General features: G+C 48.7%; 1 protein-coding gene across 2 annotated transcripts in view; it reads right to left on the bottom strand.

Moving 5' to 3' along the window:
- The window catches only part of FMN2 (formin 2), a 2,161,480-nt gene that overhangs the window by 179,374 nt on the left and 1,968,358 nt on the right, over positions 1–13,748 (bottom strand). For both annotated transcript variants that reach the window (XM_075339745.1, XM_075339746.1), the window contains one exon: positions 307–456. In XM_075339745.1, the coding sequence (XP_075195860.1) occupies positions 307–456 (150 nt within the window). The remainder of the gene's footprint in view (positions 1–306; positions 457–13,748) is intronic.

Here is a 13,748-nt window from a genome sequence, read left to right as displayed (position 1 = left end):
TACAAGTCTATGGAGAATAGCGCAGTGCGTTAATGGACTGCGCTATTCTCCATAGTGACGGAATGCGCTGAACGCAAGTGTGAAAGTAGCCTTATCAGCACATTTTTACAGCACTGTTAACCAGGCCCATTCTGAATTTTGCTATAGGGCCCTGAAAAGTCCTATGTGAACCTTTATACAATAATATTCTTCTGTTTGTCAAAATCTTTTCACTTTGATTATACATATTTAGAATCATTTGTATAAAAAAAAATACATTTTTTTAAATTATTGTAAATATTTTAAAAATATTTTTAAATAACTCACCTTTCTTGTAAAATTAGCCTGTTTTCCTTTTTCCAACAATCTTTAAAATCATTGCTAAATTCATGCCAAGTACAAAAGAAAGTGCTTGGCGATAGCTCCTTTTCACCTATTTTTGCTTTTACACAAAAATAGGCTGCAGTGTCAAGAAATCTGTAAACCAACAATATATTTACATGTTAACAAGCAAGGGTAAAATAAAACAGTGTGAAGAAGGTATTGTAATGACAACTAAAGCGATATAACCTAAACAATATTAAAATTTTAAAATTGAATTGTGAATTCAAGCACCCTATAATAGGAGTGATCTTCACTAGAGATGAGCGAACCTGTATAATAAAGGTTCGCCGATTTCAAATTCGGTACAAGCATTAGACTGTTCGGCTTGGGCTCGGTAACCCCGAGCACTTTCCCCCAAAGTCGGCAATGTTCGGTTTTGTTCAATCATTGATTGCATTTTACAAAACTGCCTTTTCAATAATATGTTATGCTTTTGGATAGGATTGTGGTGCTGTATGATGAATGGGGGATGTGTTTAATGAGTCGAGGGGTTGGGGACTTGGGAGAAGACAAAGGTGTGCAGCGACATTTTTTTTTCTTAACTTTACTTGTGGATGTTCCCGCAACCAATCACGGTGCAGCAAGCATCCACAAGGTTCAGAGACAAGGGCGTGTGGCATTGGCTGCCTAAGTCACATGTCCGTCTGCATATAAAATGCGGACATGCAGTGGTTGGTGCTATTTTGTGAATTGTAAACATTAGGGAAGGTACTGTTTTTGGGGCTTCTAGCTTAGCTAGGGGTTTAATGATAGGTAGTTGAGATAGGAGAGCGGTAGTGTAAAACAGGGACGTGCAGCGTAGGGAAAGGTGTATGCCACAAATTGGCTTTTCATGATAGAAATAGAGATTGCTACTTGTCAGTGCCTGTTAAAGAGTTGCCAGTGAACTATATAAATAGGTATTGTTTTTTTTTACTGCCTGCTCCAAATTAGGCAGTGATATACATTTCTAGTTATTGTTAGTTATCATACCACTTTGATCCTTGAAGGTGATACATCTAAGGAAGCCATTGTGCTGTTTGACAAAAATCTCCGAGATAAAATAGGAATTAATGCCGACATGAAATTGATATGTTCCCAGAGCCATTCCTAGAATGACAGATAAGTGACTTGGAACTAATTATTCCATATTTTGAAATTATAATCCCAGATAAATTGACAGGGAGTTTTAGGGTACAGAAGGGAGAGCCGCCGAGGAATGGGGGAACCAAAAAACTGAGGTTGTACTCCATTGCTAGGTAGAGGAAAGCTCATTAGGGACATTTATTATAAACAACCCCCTGTACTACACAAGATATGGTCTAATGTCACCATTGGAGTATCTGTTTCTAGGTTGGGTGAAAAATTTGTTGACACGATTTTTGATCTAATACAGTCGCTAAGCACTTCCTAGAATAGCAGTAAACCAGAAAGGGATCTCTATCATCGTATGTGGTTCCTTTTCTATTAGACATGATTTATGTGTCTATACAAATGTCTGCTATCTAGATTAGGATGTTCTTGAGTGCACCGAATTTTTAAGTGGTAGTGGTTATATATTTTGTCTATGAACCCCAAGTGATAACTTTCACGTGTGACCCTGGGGACCTAACACGTAGTTAGTGAGGGTCAGAGAAGGGAGAGCCACCGAGGAATGGGGGCATCGTTTACATTAGGATGTACTCCATTGACAGGCAGTGATATATTGAAGTAGGGTGAGAGGAAAGGGAATATACCAACCCCAACCCCCCCCATTTTTTGCCTCCTAATCTGACGAGATATCTGTTTTTTGACCTGGGTCTCAGAAGTAAAAAAAAAGGGGCTCATGGTATTGTCTATGGTACCCTAAGAATTTTTAGTCCACATTTGGTTTATGTTTTTGTTTTGGTTTTTAATGCATATGAATAAAGAAAGTTTTTAATAAGTAGGTAATTTCTGTCACAACACTTGTTAATTCTTACCTATTGCTTATACAAATTTTCTGAATAATTTCAAAATTACGCAGTCAATCACATTTCTTGGTATTGTTAGTAGTACTTGCTGTAAATCTGCCAGTGAACTAGGTAAAAAGGTCTTGGCAGTTTCATTGAATGCTCAAAATTACTCAGTCAACCACATTTCTAGGTATTTGTCATGATTGACTCCTGGCTCAGCTGGAGCTGAGCCTTTTTTTTAGTTTCACTTCTGATGCAGGTCACATTAGGGGTTAATCCTTTCTGCGTCGTTCTGGAGCTGCTTTATTAGGCCACTGTTTCTCTTGGACGTCGCCAGTGATACTTCTGGCTCTGCTGTGTTCTGCTCTTGAGTGACCTGTTGTCTACCCTGCCCCCTCCTGACCTCCGTGTTCACCTGACTTGTTAACCTCCTCTGTTGTCTGTTTCCATCAGTGTCTCTCCCGCTGTCTCCCTGTTCGTTCCTTATCTGTTTACCTTAATTCTGTCTTGTCTTCCCACTCCCCCTCGCTTCTAGGGTAAGTTCACACAGTGCGTTTTTCGCGGCGTTTTTGCGCAGTTTTCGGGTGTGTTTTTGCTCAGAAAACTGCATGACTTTGCTTCCTGTCACGCTTCCCGGTCCCCGTGCCCCGCTCTCCGGTCCCCGTGGCCTGCTCTCCGGTCCCCCTGGTCCACTCTCCAGTTCCCGGCGGCGTCCCCTGCTCACCACTCCGGTCCCGGTCTCTTCTTCCTCCCGTGCGCCTTCCATGTGTCCTGCTTCCCGCTCCCGGCGCCCCTCTGCGACGTGGGACACTCACCCGGGCACTCCTGCTTCCTCTGCACCGCTCCCTGGACTGGATTCTGGCACACGGGCCTCGCGCATGCGCATTAGGGCGCGCGCGCGGTCATTGACCCTCTCTTAAAGGGCCAGCACCCAGAAACAGGAAATTGCATAGACAGGTACAGGGTATATTAGGATTCTCTTTCCTGGTGGGCGGGGCCTGTTCTACGTGTTTAGTAAGCTAGGAGTTCAGGTCCCAGTATTGCTGTGTCCAGTATTAACCTCTGTCTGTCTCGCAGAGCCTGTCCTGCCACGCCAGCTGGTCCTGACCATGTCCGTTCCAGTACTACTGACGGTGACTTCGGCGGAAGTTCCACCACCTCTGCAGCTCCGCCAGTCCCTGGCTCCATTTGGTGACCCGTCTCCTCGCTCAGCAGGTTCCGGATTCAGTCTGACCCTTCAACCCGGCCTCGGACCCTGAGCCTCGTCACCCGGACTACCGTCTAGAACTCCATGTTCTCAGCGACATCTACTTTCCAGCTCTCCTACGGACTGGCTTGCTACCAATAGTGCTTCGGCTGCCGTGCATCAAGACCGGCGGGGTGACCGGCCTGGCTGCCTCACCAGGGGAACCCGGTGTACGGTCCAGTGTTTCCACCACCCGGACATAACAGCTAGAACAGGCCATGGATCCTGCCGAAGCACTAGCGGCCCAGCTGGGCAACTTGCAGCAGGAACTCGGACGACAGCGCGAGACCCAGTCCCGCATGCTGGCCTTCATGTCCTCGGTGGATGCTCGCCTGAACACGCTGCAAGCAACAGCCACGTCCCTGGCATCTCAGGCTTCTACAGCACAATCCACGGCCGCTGTTCCCGTGGCGGCTTCCTCGGAAACTTCTAAACTCCGCTTGGCCTCTCCACCCCGATATGCCGGAGATCCTAAGACCTGCAGAGGATTCTTGAATCAGTGCTCCCTCCAGTTTAAGCTGCTTCCACACTTGTTTGCCTCCGACCAAGCCAAGGTGGCGTTTGTGATGTCCCATCTGGAGGGAGAAGCACTGGCCTGGATGAACCCTTTATGGGAGAAGGAGGATCCGGTAACCACCAACATCCAGGAATTCCTGCAGGCTTTTCGTATCACCTTTGACGAGCCCGGATGCGCCTCCGCTTCCGCCTCATCGCTCCTCAGGCTACGTCAGGGGACTTTGACGGTGGGCCAATATGCTATCCGCTTCCGCACCTTGGCCTCAGAATTAGGGTGGAACAATGAGGCCCTAACCGCCGCCTTCTGGGAGGGACTCTCGGGCCGTATTAAAGATGAGCTGGCTGGTCGTGACGTGCCTTCCACCCTGGATGCCCTGATCGCTCTAGCGACCCGAGTGGATCTTCGCTTTCAGGAACGATCCAAAGAGGTGTCCCGCGAGAGGCGTCCGATACGGCACTCCTCCCCACCACTGAAGTCCATCGCTCCCCAGTCGGCGTCACCTGGCGCTTCTACGTACGAGCCCATGCAGATTGACCGCCTGAGGCAGTCTGAGCAACGCAGAGCAGAACGACTAGCAAAGGGTCTCTGCTTCTACTGCGGAGATGGCACACACCTGCTACGTTCCTGTCCCGAGAAGCCGGGAAACTCCAAAGCCTAGGCTGGTAGGAGAGGCCACCCTAGGTGCTGGGACTCTCTCAGACTCCGTCACATGGACTGTTCAAGTGACTACAGAAGAGACCCGGTTCACGGCAGAGGCATATCTCGATTCCGGAGCAGCAGGCAACTTCATCCAGCAGGCCACGGTGGATAAGTACCAGGTGCCTGTTATCCCACTAGAAAAACCGCTGGTGATCGCCTCTGTAGATGGGAGACCCCTCTCTGACACCGTCTCATTGATCACCAAGCCTGTGGTATTACGGATCGGTGCCCTGCACACCGAAAATATCACCTTCTACGTCCTCCCGCGCATGTCTCATCAGATCCTGCTGGGACTCCCATGGTTACGGGCACACGAACCGTCGGTCAGCTGGATTACAGGTGAAATTACCCGATGGGGCTCCTCGTGTCACGAGAGATGCCTGAAATCCATACAGCCCATCCGACGACCTCCGGTTCCAGAGTCTCTACCAGGACTGCCTTCTGCCTACTGGTCCTTCACGGACGTGTTTGATAAAAAGGAGTCAGAGGTACTGCCGCCTCATCGTCCCTACAACTGTGCCATCAACTTACTGCCGGGAACTACGCCTCCTAGAGGTAGGATATACCCTTTGTCCCCTGCTGAAACACGGGCCATGTCTGCCTATATCACCGAGAGCCTGGCAAAGGGGTTCATTCGGAGATCCTCGTCCCCTGCCAGAGCAGGTTATTTCTTCGTCAAGAAGAAGGAAGGTGATCTGCGCCCTTGCATTGACTACCGAGGATTAAACCAGATCACCGTAAAAAACAAATACCCTCTGCCACTCATCCCCGAACTATTCGATCGGCTCCGAGGAGCTCGTGTATTCATGGGCACTACGAGTATTGTGTCATGCCCTTTGGTCTGTGTAATACTCCGGCAGTCTTCCAAGAACTGGTGAACGACGTGTTCAGAGACCTCCTCTATGTCTGTGTCGTGGTGTATCTGGATGACATCCTGGTCTTCTCTCCGGACCTACAGACCCACAGAGAGAACGTGCAGCTAGTACTCCAAAGCCTTAGAGAGAACCGTCTGTACGCCAAGTACAAGAAGTGCGTCTTTGAAAAGTCATCTCTTCCCTTCCTGGGTTATGTAATCTCTGACACTGGCCTGCAGATGGACCCAGAGAAAGTGTCTTCCATCCTCAACTGGCCTCCTCCTTCCGGACTGAAGGCCATCCAACGCTTCCTCGGCTTTGCAAACTATTATCGTCAATTCATCCCGCACTTCTCTGCCCTGACTGTGCCTCTCTCTGCCTTGACTAAGAAGGGAGCTAATCCTAAGGACTGGCCACCGGCGGCCGATGCCGTGTTCTGCTCTTTGAAACAGGCATTTCCTTCTTCCCCGGTTCTCCATCACCCTGAATTGAACCGACAGTTCACCTTGGAGGTGGATGCCTCCTCCTCAGGGGCTGGGGCAGTGTTGATGCAGAAATCCTCCACCGGGAAGATGGTCACTTGCGGATTCTTCTCCAAGAGCTTCTCGGCACCCGAACGCAACTACACCATCGGTGATCGGGAGTTACTGGCCATCAAGCTGGCCTTGGAGGAATGGTGCTACCTCTTGGAGGGAGCAGTATACCCCGTGATCATCTACACAGACCACAAGAATCTGGAGTACCTACGGTCAGCCCAAAGACTGAACCCGCGACAAGCCCGCTGGTCCTTGTTTTTTGCTCAATTTGATTTCCAACTCCATTTTCGGCCCGCGGATAAGAACGTGCGGGCAGACGCCTTGTCTAGGTCCTTCGTGCCCGTGGAGCAGGAGGAGGAGACGTTCCAGCCCATCATCAGCCCCAGTAAAGTTATTCCGGTGGCTCCTGTCGCTCTGACTCAGATACCCACAGGGAAGACCTATGTCTCAGATACTGACAGACAGAGAGTCCTGCACTGGGGTCATGCCTCGAAGATCGCCGGCCATGCCGGTCAGAAGAAGACTTTGAGTATGATTGTCCGTGACTATTGGTGGCCGTCCCTCCGTAAAGACGTCGCAACCTTCGTCTCGGCCTGTCCATCCTGTGCTCGGAACAAGACACCCAAGCACCTACCATATGGACGTCTTCTGCCTCTGCCCATTCCTTCCGTTCCGTGGCAACATATTGCAATGGACTTAATTACGGACTTACCCTTGTCCTCCGGACACACGGTCATATGGGTTGTGGTGGACCGTTTCTCAAAGATGGCTCACTTCGTTCCCATGGCCGGGCTGCCCTCTGCCCAGGAGCTAGCTGACTCCTTCATACAACACATATTCCGATTGCATGGCTTTCCTGCACACATTGTGTCCGACAGAGGAACTCAGTTTACCTCGCGCTTCTGGAGGGCTCTCTGCAAACATCTGGGAGTATCCTTGGACTTTTCTTCGGCCTACCACCCTCAGTCGAATGGCCAAGTGGAACGGGTCAATCAGATCCTGACTTCCTTCCTGCGCCACTACGTCAACATCCATCACGACTCCTTCCTTGGGCTGAAGTCTCCCACAACCAACACATCAGCGAGTCCACCTCCAGCTCTCCCTTCCAGGTCGTTTACGGACTTCAGCCTTCTGTCCCGCTGCCAGTATCCTCGGCTTCCGATGTCCCCGCGGCAGATGCTCTGGTCCGGGACTTCTCAGCTATATGGAACTCTGTCAAGACTTCCCTAGAGCGTGCTTCTTTGCGGATGAAGAGACATGCGGACAAGAGGCGCCTGGATCCCCCATGTTTCTCCCCAGGTGATCTGGTCTGGCTTGCATCCAGATATGTCCGATTGAAGTTGCCATCGTACAAGTTGGGTCCTCGTTACATCGGGCCGTTTAAAGTCATCAGCAAGATTAATGCTGTCTCCTACAAGCTGCAGCTCCCGGCCACAATGCGGATACCCAACTCCTTCCATGTCTCCTTGCTCAAGCCTGTTGTCCTTGGTCCCTTCTCCGCTGGTGCCGGTACTGCTCCTCCTCCCATCGCTGACGATGACATCTATGCGGTAAGGGATATCGTGGCCATGAAGACCTGCGAGGTCGGCAATACTTCCTGGTGGACTGGGCGGGTTATGGTCCCGAGGATAGGTCCTGGGAGCCCCGGGAGAATGTTGGCACTCCTCCGATTCGTGCCTTCCTGTCCCGGTTGCGGGAAGGGGGGCGTGGGGGAGGGGGTACTGTCATGCTTCCCGGTCCCCGTGCCCCGCTCTCCGGTCCCCGTGGCCCGCTCTCCGGTCCCCCTGGTCCACTCCCCGGTTCCCGGCGGCGTCCCCTGCTCACCACTCCCGTCCCGGTCTCTTCTTCCTCCCCTGCGCCCTCCATGTGTCCTGCTTCCCGTTCCCGGCGCCCCTCTGCGACGTGGGACACTCACTCGGGCACTCCTGCTTCCTCTGCACCGCTCCCTGGACTGGCTTCTGGCACACGGGCCTCGCGCATGCGCATTAGGGCGCGCGCATGGTCATTGACCCTCTCTTAAAGGGCCAGCACCCAGAAACAGGAAATTGCATAGACAGGTACAGGGTATATTAGAATTCTCTTTCCTGGTGGGCGGGGCCTGTTCTACGTGTTTAGTAAGCTAGGAGTTCAGGTCCCCCGTATTGCTGTGTCCATTATTAACCCCTGTCTGTCTCGCAGAGCCTGTCCTGCCACGCCAGCCGGTCCTGACCACGTCCGTTCCAGTACTACTGACGGTGACTTTGGCGGAAGTTCCACCACCTCTGCTCCGCCAGTCTCCAGTCCCTGGCTCCATTTGGTGACCAGTCTCCTCGCTCAGCAGGTTCCGGATTCAGTCTGACCCTTCAACCCAGACTCGAACCCTTAGCCTCGTCACCCGGACTACCGTCTAGAACTCCGTGTTCTCAGCGACATCTACTTTCCAGCTCTCCTACGGACTGGCTTGCTACCAATAGTGCTTCAGCTGCCGTGCATCAAGACCCTTTGGCGGGGTGACCGGCCTGGCTGCCTCACGAGGGGAACCCGGTGTACGGTCCAGTGTTTCCACCACCCGGACATAACACTTCCCCAGCAAAGTCTATGAGTTTTCATTTTTGCTGTCTGCACACAGCGTTTTTTTTCAGCTGCGTTTTTGTGGTGCCACAAAAACGCAGCATGTCAATTATTCCCGCGTTTTTCACTGCGCTTTTCATCCATTGAGTGCAATGGGATGTTGAAAGACGCAATGAGAAACGCAAATAGCTGCGTTTTGGTGCGTTTTGGTGTGTTTCTAAGACCAAAAACGCAGCTATAAACGCAGGAGGTGGGTAGTAAAGTGACATGTACAGGAAGAGGATTCCTTCTGTCAGTAAATACAGAAGCGTGAATCCTCACGGTACCGTCACCGCCACTTCCACCTCCCGTCCGGTGCATGTCAGCTGCCGTGTGGCGTCATGTACAGGCAGGAGGTGGAAGCGGCAATCAAAAGTGAACAGTAGAAAAAAAAAAAAAGTTATACTCACCTGTCTGCAGACTCCCGGTGCCATGCCCGCTCCCATCTCCTCTCACGGTATCGCCGCTCCGGCAGTGTGCAGTCTCCCCGGGTACGTATGCCTGCAGGATGCAAGACCTGGCGATGGATCACCTGATGCAGTCACCTGACGCATCAGGTGATCGTAAGTATCGCGGTGACACGGGCGCCCGGCCGGCTTCACCTATCAGCGGATGCGTCAGGAGACTTCATCCCTGATTACCGGCAGCTCCTGCAGCGATCGGACGGGATCAGACTCCGCTGCAGGAGCTGCCGGTTATCAGCACATAAGTGAGTATTTTTTTTTTTTTTTTTTTTTGCACCGATGCATCTGCTGATTGTATAAACGGCTTTTATACAATCAGCTGATGTGTGATGTGATTCAGGCACTTGATCCTGACACATCATCTGATCGCTTTGCCTTCCAGCAAGCCGATCAGATGATATTTGATCCGGATTGGACGGCGCGGGACCCTTGACCCAGGATTACTGCGGAGGGGAGTTTTTTATTTCAATAAAGATGGAGTCACTAATTGTGTTGTGTTTTATTTCTAATAAAAATATTTTTCTGTGTGTTTTTTTATCTTTACTAGAAATTCATGGTGGCCATGTCTAATATTGGCGTGACACCATGAATTTTGGGCTTAGGGCCAGCTGATAATATAAAGTTAGCCCTAACCCCATTATTACCCAGTGAGCCACCCGGCATCAGGGCAGCTGGAAGAGTTGGATACAGCGCCAGAAGATGGCGCTTCTATGAAAGCGCCATTTTCTGGGGTGGCTGCGGACTGCAATTCGCAGTGGGGGTGCCCAGAAAGCATGGGCACCCTGCACTGTGGATTCCAATCCCCAGCTGCCTAGTTGTACCTGGCTGGACACAAAAATTAGGCGAAGCTCACGTCATTTTTTTTTTAATTATTTCATGAAACTCATGAAATAATTAAAAAAAAAAAGGGCTTCTCTATATTTTTGGTTCCCAGCTGGGTACAAATAGGCAGCTGGGGGTTGGGGGCAGCCCGTACCTGCCTGCTGTACCCGACTAGCATACAAAAATATGGCGAAGCCCACGTGATTTTTTTTTTTTTTGGGGGGGGCATACAGTCTTGGAAGGAGGATGCTGAGCCTTGTAGTTCGACAGCTGCTCTCCTGCATACACTATTGGATGGAGGATGCTGAGCCTTGTAGTTCGACAGCTGCTGTCTGCTCTCCTGCATGCACTATTGGATGGAGGATGCTAAGCCTTGCAGGTCTGCTCCCCCTGACTCTCCCTCCAGCATACAGTCCTGGATGGAGCATGCTGAGCCTTGTAGTTCTGCAGCTGCTGTCTGCTCTCCTGCATGCACTATTGGATGGAGTATGCTGAGCCTTGTAGTTCTGCAGCTGTCTGCTCTCCTGAATACATTAGTGGAGAATGAAGAACATATTGAAGAAGGAAATGACATCAGACCTTTTTTTTTTTTTGTTCACTGATAAAAAACGCATAAAGACGCAGTGAGCAAAAACGCAGCAAAACGCAGCAAAAAACGCACCAAATCGCGGCAAAACGCACGCGTTTTTTGCCGCGTTTTTTTGCCGTGGGTGCGTTTTTGTGCGGTTTTTGCCACAAAAAACGCACAAAAACGCAGCGTCAAAAAAACACAGTGTGTGAACCTAGCCTCTAGGCTCTGATTTCCCGGCTACTGACTATTTGCTTCCCTCTGACTACGTTTAGACTTTGCCCTTGTGTACTTACAAGACCTTATTTGTGACACGGCTTTCTGACGATTCTACTGCCATCTGGTGGGCTTGACTAGTATTACCTCTGCTAGGGAATTCCCTGCTCATACGTTTCCTCCACTTTTACGCCCCCTAGTGGTTTACTAGCTAACTACCTTCTCAGATAGTTTCAGGAATCCTCTCAGTCCCACATTACTGCGCTGTACTGCTATTGTACATCTTAGAGTACAGCGTGACAGTATTGTTAGTTAGTACTGCCTGATGTAAATTTGCTAGTGAAGTAGCTAAAAAGGTCTTTACAGTTTTCATTGCCTGCTCAAAATTACAGTTAATCACATTTCTAGGTATTTGTCACAGCAGATGCGGGAGGCTAAGCCAGCCGTATAAGATAGCACACAGGAAGGGTGAAGGAATGCCTTATAGCACCAAGTAAGGATGGAGGGTATGAGATCTTCATCAACACCACTAAAACTAAAAGAAGATACAAGGGAACAATACAGGGGAAACACAACTGCAATCACCAGAGCCTTGGTAGATAGCAATGACAAACACTTAACTGAGCAGTAGCAACCACAGGAGTCTGGAGGAACAGAAGGCGACATCTCCACAGCTCAGTCAGGAACAAACTATAAACTGCATCCAAATATCCCCAGGGAGAGGTTTATAAAGGAAGTGAGAGGCTGGCAACGGAGAGGAAAAACTGACAGTCTGCCAGGGTCCTAGAGTCTGTAACTGCAGAAACAGGGAACTGTCAGATAACACCATGTGCTGCCAACCTCTTGTATTCTCTAACACCCGCTGCCACTGGATTGTCAGCCAGCCGTGAGACCTCCGTAACAGGCCGTGACACATCTGTGACAATACCTCCCATTCTACGAGTGACCACCGGGCACTCAGGGCTTGGCCAATCAGGGTGAAAGGAGTGAAATGCACGCAACAATCTTGTAACATTGGTCCGTAACCCCTCCAGTGGACCAGATACTGAAGTGAATGACATACACGGTGAGAGAGTCAACAATCTTGGCAATATGAAACTCAAGATTGCCATCCACCAAGACCAGGGCGGGTGGTTGAGAAGAGGTTTCCAATGGTTCAACAAATTTCTTTAGCAATTACCTATGAAACACATTGTGAATTTTCAAGGCCCATGGAAGTTCCAGGCAAAATGGACTCTCTATTGATTTATCTCATAGATTGTGAATTTGGTAAACAGTACATAGGTAGGACGACACAAGCCTTACATCGGAGACTTAATTCTCACAGATATAACATCTCTTATGGTTTTATGTTGCATGGACTTTGAGACATTGCATTCTGGTCCACAATAGAAAGGTACAAGTCAATATTACCCCAATTGAGCAAATCCCCCTGAACATTCCTAATCGTGTTCAGAACCTAAATCGTAAGGAGACCTTCTGAATTTACAAACTATATACTTTGTAACTGTGGGGTTTAAATGAAGTTAACGATCTTTTTAATTAACAAACTATGTGCCGTGACGTGGCAGTGGGCTTAATACAATCTGATCAGAAAGGTAACAAAAAACCTCATGTTCTATTTAATTTTTTGCCTAACAGCTTTAGATCATTGTATTTTTTGGGATGTGCGATCCATGTCTTTTTCTTTTTAGCGTGTTATACAGTATAACATTCTATTCCCCTCTCTTTTTTTGCTTGGATCTACACTCCCCCCATTTGGAACAGGTGATTTTAATCAGCAGGAGACTGCAAGAGGGGTCAGCCTTTTTTTGCTCCTAGTTCACATATGGGAGCCAGTCGGAGGTGAGTGCGCAGCTCCTCTCACAGGGTGCTGGTGCTGTGTGGTGGTCGCTGTTGTGGTGGTTTCATGTCAGTGGGGCGGTGTGGCCTGAAGCCATGGGGCTTCGCCTTGCAGCATGGGTGCTGTGAGGCACCAGGTCACCTGCCCTGCAGGCGCTTTGTCGCTGTAGTGGTGGTTAATGCACAGTGCCTCACTAAAAGGTTCAGCATAGGGACCCACTCAAGAGGTTCGCCGTGATGTGGCAGTGGGCTTAATACAATATGATCGGAATGGTAACAAAGAACCTCATGTTCTATTTAATTTTTTTGCCTAACTGCTTTAAATCATTGTATTTTTTGAGATGTGCGATCAATGTCTTTTTCTTTTTAATGTGATCTTTTTAAATTAATTTATTAATTAATATTTATATGACTTTTTGTTATTAACACCCTTTTCCTATTACAATAAGTATCCAATTTCTTGAGTCATGTAGATACAAGTAAAATATATCTTTGTACCGTGTTAGCCAGTAGAGATAAAAAAAATTGTTTAAAAGAACAGAGAGTCCTCAGTGGTTGATACCTTTTAATGGCTAACTGAAAAGATGGTAATAATTGCAAGCTTTCGAGACTACTCAGGTCTCTTCATCAGGCATGGTATAACACAAAATCTGAAGAGTCACATATTTATACACAACAGGACTTAGAATAGTGCAGTAAAAAAAAAAAAAAAAAAAAAAAAAAAAAAAAAAAAAGAACAAGTTATATGAAACAGTGAAACAGAACTATCTCTATGGCAGGGGGCAAACTGTTGTGGGGCCATAAATACTGCTGCAGTTCAGTGTGAAAGTTTTATTGTCCTTTGATAAGGGTCTGGTCCAGGGCTGGGACACGCTCGGATGGTCAGAGGAGCACATCTTTTAACTGATGTAAAAAGACATGAATCCATGAGACACATTCATTCCTTCTCTGAATGTGTCAAAGGTCATCATAAGTTTGTACTCCCATAGTCTCCTATCTCTCTGGGATTTGAAGTTTCCTTTCAATACCAGCAATTTCATGTCCATGATGCTGTGGTCTGGGTTACAAAAATGTTTGGCCACAGGTAGATCCATCCTTTTTTCTCTAATTGTGTGGCGC

Source organism: Anomaloglossus baeobatrachus, chromosome 3, assembly GCF_048569485.1.
Source record: "Anomaloglossus baeobatrachus isolate aAnoBae1 chromosome 3, aAnoBae1.hap1, whole genome shotgun sequence".
In the NCBI taxonomy this organism is placed as follows: Eukaryota; Metazoa; Chordata; class Amphibia; order Anura; family Aromobatidae; genus Anomaloglossus; species Anomaloglossus baeobatrachus.
Note: the sequence above shows the minus strand (reverse complement) of the source record. Positions and strands in the feature narration are given on the sequence as shown.